The 14,666-nt window shown below is 31.5% G+C and overlaps 1 protein-coding gene across 4 annotated transcripts; it reads left to right on the plus strand.

Moving 5' to 3' along the window:
• The first annotated feature begins 167 nt into the window (after positions 1–167).
• LOC128170731 (N-lysine methyltransferase KMT5A-A-like) lies at positions 168–13,453 on the plus strand. 4 transcript variants are annotated; one of them, XM_052836509.1, is made up of 9 exons: positions 168–645; positions 5,105–5,146; positions 5,350–5,446; positions 6,325–6,484; positions 6,983–7,178; positions 7,493–7,529; positions 8,350–8,405; positions 9,508–9,597; positions 13,357–13,453. In XM_052836509.1, exons 1-8 carry the CDS (start codon positions 619–621, stop codon positions 9,577–9,579), a joined length of 687 nt encoding a protein of 228 aa, XP_052692469.1. In that variant the 5' UTR covers positions 168–618; the 3' UTR covers positions 9,580–9,597; positions 13,357–13,453. The 4 variants fall into 4 exon arrangements, with proteins under 4 accessions (XP_052692469.1, XP_052692468.1, XP_052692466.1 ...); XM_052836508.1 differs by lacking the exon at positions 168–645 and adding an exon at positions 3,520–3,822; XM_052836506.1 differs by lacking the exon at positions 168–645 and having other exon boundaries at positions 3,521–5,146.
• The last annotated feature ends 1,213 nt before the right edge of the window (positions 13,454–14,666 follow it).

A 14,666-nucleotide genomic window follows, 5' to 3' on the forward strand; every position in this document is an offset into this window, starting at 1 on the left:
TGGGAAGTAAGTTCATTCGGAAACGTTAATTCTCATCGTCCTTGATTCAGAAAATAAAAATCGTACTATGTTTGGGTTTCCGGTGTGTAAGTGAATTTTTTAACACACCTCGTGCAATCCAGAAGAGTAGTTCACACACTTTACTCTATTTAGGTTAAAAAGCGCGCATGCGCGATTAGAACTTCCTGTTGCTTAAAGATGGCGTCAACTGAACTGCACTCAGTAAGTTTATTTTTTACGATAGTAAGGAAATAATTACCTTTTTAAAGAGAGATCTAAAAGAAGACTAAGAAAAGATTAGTCATAACGATTAGAACTGATGAGAGAATCAATGATTACATTAATTGAAAGATTAATTCATTGAGGGGATAGTTTTTGTTTAAGAACGTTTGCTTTTTTATATATAAAATCCAAGATTAGCAATTATTGTAAGGAGTGTTATAACTTAGTAGTATCAATATTTTGCAAATATATTTCAAGAAAAACCAGTGATACGTCTTAGACAAGGACACAAGTTAATTGTATTTTTAAAACAGACAAAATCATTGATATATAAAATATATTTCAGTGGGTTTTTTAATAGTTTGAGGCTTGGTAGAATATAGATGCAGATAAACCATGTCCTATTCACGGGGAAAGCGTGCAGTAAGTGTTTTCAATTATTTGTGAATTGTTCTGAATTATATTTTTATCATAACCGCAATTTTATCAACCACGGTTAAAAAAAATTGGAAAGAAAAATAGGTTGACAAAAATTCTTGTTTGGTTGAAGAGCCTCTGGAAATTTCAAATTAATAATGTTGACATTGTAAATTTACCATTTAATAGAACTCCCTATGCCCCTTCATGCACATCTGCACATACACATTATATGACAGTAAACAAAAGAAATGTGCATATCCATTTACCATAGTAAAAATAGATCCTTGTTGAATGATAAGTTATCCATGCCTATGCAATACAATCATGAAAGAAATTTACACAATAGCCAACCCTTCAAGATAAAATTAATATTAGACACAGTAAAACTTAGTGATGCCATTTACTCCTCTCATCACTTGTAAATATGTGAGCGCATTTCAAACCTATACTAAATTTACCTTATGAAGATTGGGATACAAATTGAATGGGTAAATTTGTGAATAAAAGACATTTTGAGTTTAGCTTTAAGCATATTTTATTGACAAATTTATTATATGTATGCAGATTTATAATTACAAATATTCTGAAACAATATGCATGCACCAGCACCATTATTTCATGAAATGCTTTTTAATCAATTTGTATTTTATTCTTTACCATACAGCTTAACAAATGTTCAAAAGAAATATGCTATCAATTTCATGAAACATATATAAGCAAATTTTCATTGTTCTAATGAGCATTATCAATAAGAATGATCAATAATTATATATAATCATATAGAAATATAGAACTGTTGTAGTGGGCTGTGCGAATTAAAATTGGTACAAAAAATGACCAAACTGATTGATTGTTATAATCGCAGTATATTACCTTCATATATAAATATATTCCACTCAGTTCTGCGCATAAGTAAAAGTCATAAGAATTTTTTAATTGTAGTTCAGATGTGTATCTAAGATCAAAGGTAAAAGGAATTGCACATGAACTATGGCAAAAACCATCAACCAACATCCCAATGCATAATAGGCAGTACATGTATGTGGCTGGTCACTGGTATTACAATGCATTTTTGTTCTCAGTTTTGTTATGAATTTGCATAAAGACCAGTGTCATTGGCAGTTTCCATATTGAGACTTTGGAAGAGAATATTTCTTAAGAAAGGAAAGTTATGGTCATCATACATGCATCTCTCTCTCTCTCTCTATCGATCTATCCATGAAATGCTTCAACTGTTCCTCTAACAATTTTTCCCCAGGAACTCTATCTTGTTCTGAATGCATCCATCATTCAGCCATTATCAAATTGTGAGTTGTAGGATTGATATATCAAGAATAAAATTTGCTTGTTTGATATTTCAAGTAAACAACAACCAAATCACCAAAAAAAAAAAAATTTGGCAGATTATTCCAGTCAAATCAACATTCTGTACCTTGTGATTTACCTCAGTGCTACAACTTGAATAATTAATGCATCACATTTCAAATAATCATGAATTATTTTGCAAGCAATCATTTATCCCATTGCAAATTTAGCTGCATTACTGTATAACTTTTGTGAAATGTATAATGAATACTGTAATATACTTGAAATTTATTGCACACAACACAAACTTCACTTCTTTTAGTTTTAAAGGGAAATATCAAACAAGTGACACTCATTTTAATATTATAAACAACACATGTCTGTAGTAAAAAAGGATTTATTTAATTTATTCCATAGAAAAAATCATAAATATATTTTTAGCAAACTACATTTGGTAACATGTAATTTACTAAATAAAAAACTAGTATTATAATCTATTTTAGTTTAAAATCTACATTTATATTCTCACCATTTTTATTATGTATAATTATAGTTTAAATTTTGAGAATTGACATGAACACATTTCTTTATGTCCAGCCACCAAAAAATTAGTACTATTGTCACCTTACTTTGTAAAACTGTGGTCCTTATTAATCCATGTTAATATTTATTTTTTAAATAATTTTAATATAACTACAGGGTAACCCATACATTCTGTACAGATCAACCATATTTGTTTACTTTGTCACATCTTAACTGCAATGGCTCAATGCAGTATAATGAAAAGATGTAGCAGGAGCATCAAAATGTATAGTGTAAAACATTCACCAAAGGTTATATATATACAGTATTTATACATGTCGTTTACCAATATATACCACTGTATACAATATACATGTACATATTTACAAACAAACCAGTGACACTCATATCAATGTTATGAAAAAAAAATTGCACGCATGGTTTTAAATTGTAATCCTGGTTGAATTTTAAAAACTTTTAAGTGTTGGTAGTGAAAATTAAGAATATAACAGCCTTTTTAATTGGGAAGGGCTTATGAGTTTTTTATCTTGGTCCATCCAGGAGTCCCTCAAGGTTTGTTCTGGGTAATTTGCTTTGGGTCCTAGTAATAGATCTGAAGGGGAAAAAGCTAAATTCAACCTTGGGTTTGTTTAAGGTTTACTTTCTGTTACATTGTCTAGTTGTTACAGTAACAATACATATATAATCTTGATTATTAATACATTTACCCCTTTACTATAAATCCAGCAGGTCAATTTTTACTACAAGTCAACAGGTATACAAAGTCTTACATGCATTACACTTAACTTCACAACTGACCAAAATAAAAATATTCTTATGTCTAAAAGTTAACATATGAGTCTACATTAATAAACTGTCCCATTTCCTAATAGCTGCATGGTTTAAGATGAATTTACTTGGTCATATTTATTTCATATGCATGTATAATTATGATCTTACCAGGCGCGGATCCAGATATTTTTTCAACTTGATGCATTTTGATGATAAGTTTACAATGTGAAATTAATTTGTTTGAATTTTCATTGGGGGTGCCCCCCCCCCCCCCCTGAACGACCCTCCAGCTTTATACCCGCGCATCAAATACATCGGACCATATATTGTTCGATATTACACCAGATGGCGGTCGGAACTATACGGGGAAGAAGAAGAAGAAGAAGGACCAGTCACATTCGGTATTTCAAAGCTCTGGCCTGAGAATGATCTTAGGGTAATATTCACTTCCTGTGAAAGTGAAAGTAGACCGTATTGCTGGTAGGCTTATTATACATGAGCAGCACTGTGAGCACATAGTGACATGTATATTGGATGTTTTGCTTTATCATGACGAAACCTGTAAGTTGTAGTGTCGTTAAAATTACCATAATCATGAACAATGGAAGTAACTTTTTAAAAAATATTTCGAAAATGTGTCGGGGCCCGGATTAGAGTCGATCATTACATATGCACATGTTCATGATCATGATGTTGTACGATGAATACTTATACGTGTGTCTGTATCTGTATCTTGCCATCTCAAACTGTGAACGCACATCAAAGTAGAAAGAACAAAAGTAAGTCGTAACCGCCGCTCTTGAAATACTAGTTGGAAGCCCTCGATTGACATACAGGTAATTCTCGATGGCTCGAACTTTGATCGCTCGAAGTTCTTGATTGCTCGAAGTGAGTCCAGGGTCCCAATTTTTTCCCCTATATAACTAAGCAAATTTACTCTTGATTCTCGAACTCTTGATTTCTCGAAACCCTTGTTCCCTCGAAGTCAAACTGCAGTCCCGTAAAGGCCGTTATTCATAATCTATATTTTTTTACTCTCGATACCTCGAAGTCGCCTTGTATCTCCAAGCGCCATACCTAATTTACACCTACTTGGTCATTTAAATGGCTCAAGGCGTTAGAAGCGGGACCCGTGTCACGGTTTGTTTATTCAGGCGACACTTGTCCTGCAAGGTGATATTTGTTTGGTGATTGACCATACCGATACTTACATGTAGTCTATAATTAACACGAACCGTTTTACGATAATTTGGAGACGCAATGAAAATGAAAAATTGATTGAGAAGAAACAATAATATTGAGCCTTGGTCAAATTTTTGAATTATAAAACTGTAAAAATTATGCATATCAGCATCGTTGTCATTATAATGATTATTGCTAAACAAGTTCTTACAGCTGGTGAAGGACCCTTACGGTGGGAACAATGCGTGATACTCAGTTATCACATTTATGACATGTCGATCGCCTCGCAGTACAGTAGTTCTGAGCAATCCGGTCTTAATATGATGCATAAAATAAATAATAATTATGAATTTAATTTTTTCAATAGTTGTTTGTATTTAGTTTTAAAAACATCCAGTTCTGTATATTTTACTGAAAAGAAAAGGTACTTGTTAAAGCATGTGCGTAAGGTTATCACTAAATCAATGGCTTAATCATAACATCCGGTAAGACTAATTTTAAAACCTGTCGGTCAACCCGGAAAATTAAAACCAAACAAGGGATTTAAAATGAATTTCTCCCATGTGATCTATGGATGTGTCAATTACTGTATTGTGTAAGTACAGTTTTTCCATTTTTCTTTTTTTTGTACGTGTACATGTACTGTAAAAATGTATTTCAGGTGCAGATAAGCTTGAATAAAGAAGCAGTAAACCCAATGAAGGTAGATTACAAGTACTGAACAAAATGAGTTTTCAATACAGTATGACTTGACATATCATGTTGAAATACAACAAGTTCTTAAACAAGACCATTTGAATTACAGATAAAGATTTTATAAAGAGCATCCATTTACATATATAATACTGATATGATACATCCAATATGTACATATAATTATACTGTATTTATGATTTTTTTAAAAAGGCGAAGAGAATAAGGCCAGATGAGGATGCTAAATTTTGGTGTCAAGCAGGTTTAGACAAGGATGGATTTGAAAAACGATTCATTAATAACACTATAGGTATTAATTGTTACCATTATACTTACAGGGTTCGACATTAACTTTATAACCCTTTGCCTTATTGGTCGAAGACGAAAGTAGTTTTTAAGTAGGACTAATAAAACCTGGCTGTGTCTTGTCAGTTCTATTGGAATGATAAAATGTTCTGCTTAAAAACTTGGTATAATTAACAATTACCGGTATCTACATTTTACTGGAAAACCCTGAGGGCATTTTAGCTATTTAGCATAATGGCCAGTCAATTCAAACCTTATTTACATCATCTGATTTAATGATTAAAAATTTTAAAAACCAATAAGTGATCTTCATTTGATTTAACACATTGCTGCAATAGAGATATGGAAGCTTTAGAAATATGATAGACTTTGATCAAACTTGACAAAATTTATAGGAATCTTGAACAAAATATCAAGACTGGTTATCACGTATTTTCATTAATCACAACCATTTTAAAATTGTGAATTAATTTGACTTAAATATTTATATTTATTTATTTTTAAGTTTTAAACAAGATTTTATTTCAAAAAGAAAAGGATCGGACAGCAGGCATTGCCTATTTTATCCATGAATTTGTGCAGATCGGATATTTTAGTGATTGTTCTTATTATATCTGATACCGTCTTGACATTTATTTTTGGCAAAATTATAAAATTGCCTGCAGACTAGTAAAACTGAACCAACACTTGTCAGCTAGAATAAAGTACAGAGAATTTGTGTCGAGCCCTGTCTTATAATTGTACATACATAAATGTCATCATGTATTTCTGAACATGTTTAAAGTAATATTATATTTCTATTAATAATTATTCTGTGTACAAATGACAAATGTACTTTGCATGCTAATTATTCCAATTATTAATTTGACTTTAATTTTACAGGATTCGGTGTATTTACAACAGCATTTTTCCAAAAGGGGGCCTTTCTTTTAGAGTATGTTGGCAATCGAATAAGTGAAAAAGAGGCTGAAATTCGAGAGAGAAAACGCAGGAAGAAAAAACACAGTTACATGTTTCATTTCAAATGGAATGGGAAACATGTGTGAGTTTTTGTTTTGATATCGGTATACTTTCTTCTCTTTTTCTCCTATTCTTTCTCACATAATCAGAATTATTACAGTAAATAATTTAATACATGATATTTTAGATTACATTTTTAAATATTTTCAGTGATATGTAATGATATCTGCTTTAATTAGTTTTGGTTTTAATAATAGCATTTTTTGTAATATATCCTGTATTTAACATCAACTTAGATTTTTTTTCAGGTCTCTAAATAATATGTAATATAATATTCATCTTGCTTGTAACTAGTTTGTTGACGTACAACATTACTCTTTCACGAGAGAGAGAGAGAGAGAGAGAGAGAGAGAGAGAGAGTGAGAGTGGGGGGGGGCAGTCTTTTGATCCATTTCCACTCGGAAAACTAGATAGTTTTGGAAGTTTTACTAGTAAATAAATGTAAGATTAACTAAGGAGTTTCATAGAATTTTACATGTATGCTGGGGCATATTATTTTAGAATTGTTTCAATTTTGTAGTGTTGATGCTACAGATGTACCAGAAAGAATGTGCCGTTATGTCAATGATGACAAGAAGGCAAATGCAACAATGAAATTGAAAGTTTTCAATAATTATCCAAGGCTGTGTTTGTTTGCTCTACAAGATATACATATTGGAGAAGAAATACGTTATGATTATGGTGATGAGAATGTTCCTTGGAGGCAACACTTTCATGTAATTCTTTGAAAAGATCACTTAATTAAACAATGTGTGCTTTAATGTTTGAAAATGAATTTTATTAAAATATTTTCACAAATGAGAAGCATTTATATAAGTTGAGTGTGTATTACTGAAAACTTTAACTATAAATAATAGGCATACTACATTATGATATATTAGATTTGGAGATTCTGATGGTACATGTACTGTACATGTAAAACACTTCTAGAGCACTTAAAAAGTTAAATGATCAATTTCAATGGCATGCTGCTATTTTATTTTAAAGATATTGTTTTGCATTTAATGTAATTTTTGAAATATGTTTCTAGAAAACTAAGATGGAGATGAAGACAACTGAAGTTACAGGTGAGGCAGTTTATAATTATGACTGATATTTTATCAATGTGTGAAAAGGTTGAATCTGTTTTTATTTTAGGAGTAAGGAATCATTCTTTGAGTATTATAAGGTGATAATTTTGGTTGGGGGATGGTCAAATCCAATAAAGCCCAAAGGGCTTTGTGATAAATTTGACCACACTCTGACCGAAATTATCACCTCATAATATTCATAGAACGATTCCTTAATACTTATATGTATAATTAATATTCCCAATTTGTACACTTAAAACAACATATCAAAACCACTGTTTTTTCATGTAGCACATGCTGTGTATTACTTCGCGGCACAGCCAATACTATTTTTGATTAGGCTATATGGCACACCCATTTTGTATCACTTGTCTGTAATGAAGTTATTTGGCTATAGGCTTCAAAATTAATTAGTAATGTTATTATAGACAAAGACAGTTGAAAATGTAAATACATGTGTTGGTATACAAAATTAAAGGTATCAAGATACAAAGGTGTCTGATGAAATTCACTGTGACTGCCAGGTTCTGAAAAGAAAGGATATGAGTTCCATGTGAGATGTGAAACAAATCTTGTGTGAATAAATATGTAACATGTAGATGTGTTACATTGAAGAATCCGCACTACATATAGGACAAAATATATTATAAGTACCAAGAACGGAACAACTTATTGTTAAAATGGATGAAATAATTTTGAATGGATACTGTTAGCATTCAGTAAATAATATCAACTCCAGGTTAACATGTTCTGTTAGGTTTATTTTCGAATTCGAACAATAATTTTAATTTTTAATAACTGTATATTTTTTTAAAAGATGATGATGATGATGACCCCTTTGATCTCAAAAAGCCAAGGTTTTCAGAGAAAAAGGTATGGAACAGTATGCTTTGTTTACTGTGTATTACCCCCAGTATGTATTGAGTGCAATAGGTGTCCTGTACTGATATCAAAATATTCTAATTGCTACATAATGCATTTGACACTGTTAAAAATGTGATCAGAAAAATAGTTATTTTTTCTTATAAAGCATTAAAAAATGTGTACAATGACAATCACAGGGCTGGCTTTAAAGATTTCTTTGTTATTTTCATTGAAAACACATTGAACATGCTGAACCATAACTCCTTATTTGAAATTAACATGGCATTGTATCTTTATAGCATGGTAAATCAGAAGGATGGTCAAGTAGATCATTTTCATTTGGAATTCAGAGAGTTACTTGCAAACTTGAGTGATACAGTCAATGTTGCTTTATATCTCTTAGATTTCAGATGCATACGTAAAGTAGTATGATGAACTTTGTTCAGATTACCGGTAAATTACATAATTGAAACTCTTTGATTAAACATTGTACACTCAGGTATGTGTTTTTTAAATGCTTATTTATTGACCCAATTACTGTTTTCTTGTAAGTTATAACATATTTTAGACAATTTCATTGTTTTTCATTTCAAATTATATTTATTCTTAAATGATTTCAATATTCAAAGGTCACTTTATTTATACTAAAGTCATTATTTTTTATATATTTTTTTCCTTCAATTGTAGGTTTTACTCAAATATATTTATATTATTATTTTTATTATTATTCATTTTTTGGAAGGGGGGGGGGAATGAGTAACAAAGAATTTTGATGTCAGATCTGATTAATTTTTCTCTGAACCTTAGGTATGGTGTAATATCAGATTGAATAGTTATAACTGTGCAAGCTAGTTTTCTTTTTACATGTAGTCATTCATTGAACATTATTTCTTGTTATGACATTTCATTTGTGATCAAATGATATCTTAAGCTACAAAATTTATTTAACATTTTGAAACAGTTCACTTTGTTGATTTTTTTCATTTTATTTTTATACCTTAAATTTAATTTGCATGTTATTTGGATTACGAATACACCTGTAATTTTCATTACTGATTTAGAAAAAAATCTTCATTTAAATATTTGTTTTACTTTTAATGTTTACTTTTAGGAACAATGCCAAAGCAAGGCCAAAGTCAGTTGCATGCTGGAAATGATAGACTTAGTGATGATGATGACATAGATGAGGATGCTCTTTCTGGTGAGAATAAATATTGATTATAATTTACATGTATTTACTCAACACCATCTCAAATCTAAATTCTCTCTCTTGCTCTCTCTCTCTCTCTCTCTCTCTCTCTCTTAGTGTTGCACACATGTAGTGACATTCAGGTTAAGTGTCATCATCAATTTAAACTTACACAGTAGTATTGATTTATCTATCTCTCTCTCTCTCTCTCTCTCTCTCTCTCTCTCTCTCTCTCTCTCTCTCTCTCTCTCTCTCCCTCATATCAGTTTTGCACACATGTAGTGACATTAAGGTTCAAAGTGTTTAAAAAATGAGTTAAACCTCTACCTCTACCTTTCTCTCTGTTGCTATATCCCTCATTTTCCAGCAGATTTTTGAGAAAATGTCTGTAAATATGTTATAAATGTTTGTATTTACATTTAGGAACAGTGTTAAAGCAAGGCAAAGGTCGATTGCATGCTGGAAATGATAGACTTAGTGATGATGATGACATAGATGAGGATGCTCTTTCTGGTGAGGAAAATATTGATTATAATTTACATGTATTTACTCAACAACATCTCAAATCTCAATCTCTCTCTCTCTTTCTCTCTCTCATCTATATAAGTGTTACATACATGTAGTGACATTCAGGTTGAAAGTGTATAAATAATGAATATTGATTTATCTTTCTCTCTCATTATGTCTCCATTTTTTTCATTACTCGCTCTCTCTCAGTGTTTAAAACATGTAGTGACATTCAGGTTAAGTGTCATCGTTAAATAAAATTTAAAAGAACTGAAGTTTTTGTTCTCTTTCTCTCTGTCTTTCTCTCTGTTCTCTCACTCTTAATGATATCAGTTGATGCATAGTTAAAGGTTAATTTTGTTTTATTTATCAAACATCATCAAAAATATTTTTGAAATCTCTCTTCCTTTCTCAACCTCTACCTTTCTCTCTGTTACTATATCCCTCATTTTGTAGCTGATTTTTGAGAATATGTCCATTCCAGTAAATATGTTATAAATGTTTGTGTTTACTTTTAGGAACAATGCCAAAGCAAGGCAAAGGTCGATTGCATGCTGGAAATGATAGACTTAGAGATGATGATGACATAGATGAGGATGCTCTTTCTGGTGAGGATAAATATTGATTATAATTTACATGTATTTACTCAACTCTCTTTCTCTCTCTCTCTCTCTCTCTCTCTCTCTCTCTCTCTCTCTCTCTCTCTCTCTCTCTCTCTCTCATATCAGTTTTGCACACATTTAGTGACATTCAGGTTGAAAGTGTTTAAAGATTGAGTTAAACTAAAGAACATTGATTTTTATTTTTCTCTTTCCCTGTTTTTCACTCTATTCAATGTTCTCCCTCTCCCTCCGTCTCTCTCTATCTATCTATCTATCTATCTATCTATCTATCTATCTATCTATCTATCTTTTTATCTATCTATATATTATATGTATATATACAGTTCTGCACACATGTAGTGACATACAGGTTTAGTGTCATCATCAAGTTAAACCTAAGAGAACTGAATTTTTTGTTCTTTTTCTCTCTCCCTCTAATTATTTCCCTCCCTCTTTATCTCTCTCTCCCTCACTCTCTCTCTTACACTCAAAAGATATTCCAAGCTTAATAAAAGATATTTTTGAAATCTCTCCTCCTTTTTCTACCTCTACCTTTCTCTCTAATGCTATATCCCTCATTTTCCAGCAGATTTTTGAGAAAATGTCTATAAATATGTTATAAATGTTTGTATTTACTTATAGGAACAATGTTAAAGCAGGGCAAAGGTCAATTTCATGCTGGAAATGATAGACTTAGTGATGATGATGACATATATGAGGATGCTCTTTCTGGTGAGGATAAATATTGATTATAATTTACATGTATTTACGCAACATCATCTCAAATATAAACTCTCTCTCCCTCTCTCTCTTTCTTCGCTCTTTCTCTCTCTCTCTCCTCAATCATATCAGTTTTGCACACATGTAGTGACATTCAGGTTGAAAGTGTTTAAAAAATGAGTTAAACTAAAGAACTTTTCTCTTACCCCGTCTCTCACTATATTCATTGTTCTGTCTGTCTGTCTGTCTGTCTGTCTGTCTGTGTCTGTCTGTCTCTCTCTCTCTCTCTCTCTCTCTCTCTCTCTCTCTCTCTCGTTTTGCACACATGTAGTGACATACAGGTTTAGTGTCATCATCAAGTTAAACCTAAGAGAACTGAATTTTTTGTTCTTTTTCTCTCTCCCTCTAATTATTTCCCTCTCTCTTTATCTCTCTCTCTCTCACTCTCTCTCTTACACTCAAAAGATATTCCAAGCTTAATAAAAGATATTTTTGAAATCTCTCCTCCTTTCTCTACCTCTACCTTTCTCTCTGTTGCTATATCCCTCATTTTCCAGCAGATTTTTGAGAAAATGTCTGTAAATATGTTATAAATGTTTGTATTTACTTTTAGGAACAATGTTAAAGCAGGGCAAAGGTCGATTGCATGCTGGAAATGATACACTTAGTGATGATGATGACATAGATGAGGATGCTTTTTCTGGTGAGAATAAATATTGATTATAATTTACATGTATTTACTCAACACCATCTTAAATCTTATCTCTCTCTCTCTCTTTCTCTCATCTATATAGGTGTTACATACATGTAGTGACATTCAGGTTGAAAGTGTATAAATGATGAATATTGATTTATCTTTCTCTCTCATTATGTCTCCAATTTTTTTCATTACTCTCTCTGTCTCTCTCTCTCTCTCTCTCTGTCTCTCTCTCTCTCTGAGAGGTTAAGTGTCATTATTAATTTAAATTTACGAGAACTGAAATTTTTGTTCTCTTTCTCTCTGTCTTTCTCTCTGTTCTCTCACTCTTAATGATATCAGTTGATGCATAGTTAAAGATTAATTTTGTTTTATTTATCAAACATCATCAAAAATATTTTTGAAATCTCTCTTCCTTTCTCAACCTCTACCTTTCTCTCTGTTACTATATCCCTCATTTTGTAGCTGATTTTTGAGAAAATGTCCATTCCAGTAAATATGTTATAAATGTTTTTATGTTTACTTTTAGGAACAATGCCAAAGCAAGGCAAAGGTCGATTGCATGCTGGAAATGATAGACTTAGTGATGAAGATGACATAGATGAGGATGCTCTTTCTGGTGAGAATAAATATTGATTATAATTTACATGTATTTACTCAATTCTCTCTCTCTCTCTCTCTCTCTCTCTCTCTCTCTCTCTCTCTCTCATATCAGTTTTGCACACATTTAGTGACATTCAGGTTGAAAGTGTTTAAAGATTGAGTTAAACTAAAGAACATTGATTTTTATTTTTCTCTTTCCCCGTTTCTCACTCTATTCAATGTTCTCCCTCTCCCTCCCTCTCTCTCTCTCTCTCTCTCTCTATCTATCTATTATATATATATATATATATATATATATATATATATATATATATATATATATATATATATATATACACACACAGTTCTGCACACATGTAGTGACATACAGGTTTAGTGTCATCATCAAGTTAAACCTAAGAGAACTGAATTTTTTGTTCTTTTTCTCTCTCCCTCTAATTATTTCCCTCCCTCTTTATCTCTCTCTCTCTCACTCTCTCTCTTACACTCAAAAGATATTCCAAGCTTAATAAAAGATATTTTTGAAATCTCTCCTCCTTTCTCTACCTCTACCTTTCTCTCTGTTGCTATATCCCTCATTTTCCAGCAGATTTTTGAGAAAATGTCTGTAAATATGTTATAAATGTTTGTATTTTCTTATAGGAACAATGTTAAAGCAAGGCAAAGGTCGATTGCATGCTGGAAATGATAGACTTAGTGATGATGATGACATAGATGAGGATGCTTTTTCTGGTGAGAATAAATATTGATTATAATTTACATGTATTTACTCAACACCATCTTAAATCTAATCTCTCTCTCTCTCTTTCTCTCATCTATATAGGTGTTACATACATGTAGTGACATTCAGGTTGAAAGTGTATAAATGATGAATATTGATTTATCTTTCTCTCTCATTATGTCTCCAATTTTTTTCATTACTCTCTCTGTCTCTCTCTCTCTCTCTGTCTCTCTCTCTCTCTCTGAGAGGTTAAGTGTCATTATTAATTTAAATTTACGAGAACTGAAATTTTTGTTCTCTTTCTCTCTGTCTTTCTCTCTGTTCTCTCACTCTTAATGATATCAGTTGATGCATAGTTAAAGATTAATTTTGTTTTATTTATCAAACATCATCAAAAATATTTTTGAAATCTCTCTTCCTTTCTCTACCTCTACCTTTCTCTCTGTTGCTATATCCCTCATTTTGTAGCTGATTTTTGAGAATATGTCCATTCCAGTAAATATGTTATCAATGTTTTTATGTTTACTTTTAGGAACAATGCCAAAGCAAGGCAAAGGTCGATTGCATGCTGGAAATGATAGACTTAGTGATGATGATGACATAGATGAGGATGCTCTTTCTGGTGAGAATAAATATTGATTATAATTTACATGTATTTACTCAATTCTCTCTCTCTCTCTCTCTCTCTCTCTCTCTCTCTCTCTCTCTCTCTCATATCAGTTTTGCACACATTTAGTGACATTCAGGTTGAAAGTGTTTAAAGATTGAGTTAAACTAAAGAACATTGATTTTTATTTTTCTCTTTCCCCGTTTCTCACTCTATTCAATGTTCTCCTTCTCCCTCCCTCTCTCTCTCTCTCTCTATCTATTATATATATATATATATATATATATATATATATATATATATATATATATATATATATATATATATATATATATATATACACACACAGTTCTGTACACATGTAGTGACATACAGGTTTAGTGTCATCATCAAGTTAAACCTAAGAGAACTAAATTTTTTGTTCTTTTTCTCTCTCCCTCTAATTATTTCCCTCCCTCTTTATCTATCTCTCTCTCTCTCTCTCTCTCTCTCTCTCTCTTACACTCAAAAGATATTCCAAGCTTAATAAAAGATATTTTTGAAATCTCTCCTCCTTTCTCTACCTCTACCTTTCTCTCTGTTGCTATATCCCTCATTTTCCAGCAGATTTTTGAGAAAATGTCT

This window comes from Crassostrea angulata, chromosome 2 (assembly GCF_025612915.1).
Source record: "Crassostrea angulata isolate pt1a10 chromosome 2, ASM2561291v2, whole genome shotgun sequence".
In the NCBI taxonomy this organism is placed as follows: domain Eukaryota; kingdom Metazoa; phylum Mollusca; class Bivalvia; order Ostreida; family Ostreidae; genus Magallana; species Magallana angulata.

What these genes read in the sequence shown, in the direction of transcription:
- LOC128170731 (XM_052836506.1), top strand. Translation starts at nt 5,018, where the DNA reads ATGTGTCAATTACTGTATTGTGTAAGTACAGTTTTTCCATTTTTCTTT. An exon ending in ATTCATTAATAACACTATAG is followed by an intron (nt 5,447 to 6,324) that starts GTATTAATTGTT and finishes TTAATTTTACAG; the next exon opens with GATTCGGTGTATTTACAACA. An exon ending in CAAGGTTTTCAGAGAAAAAG is followed by an intron (nt 8,406 to 9,507) that starts GTATGGAACAGT and finishes GTTTACTTTTAG; the next exon opens with GAACAATGCCAAAGCAAGGC.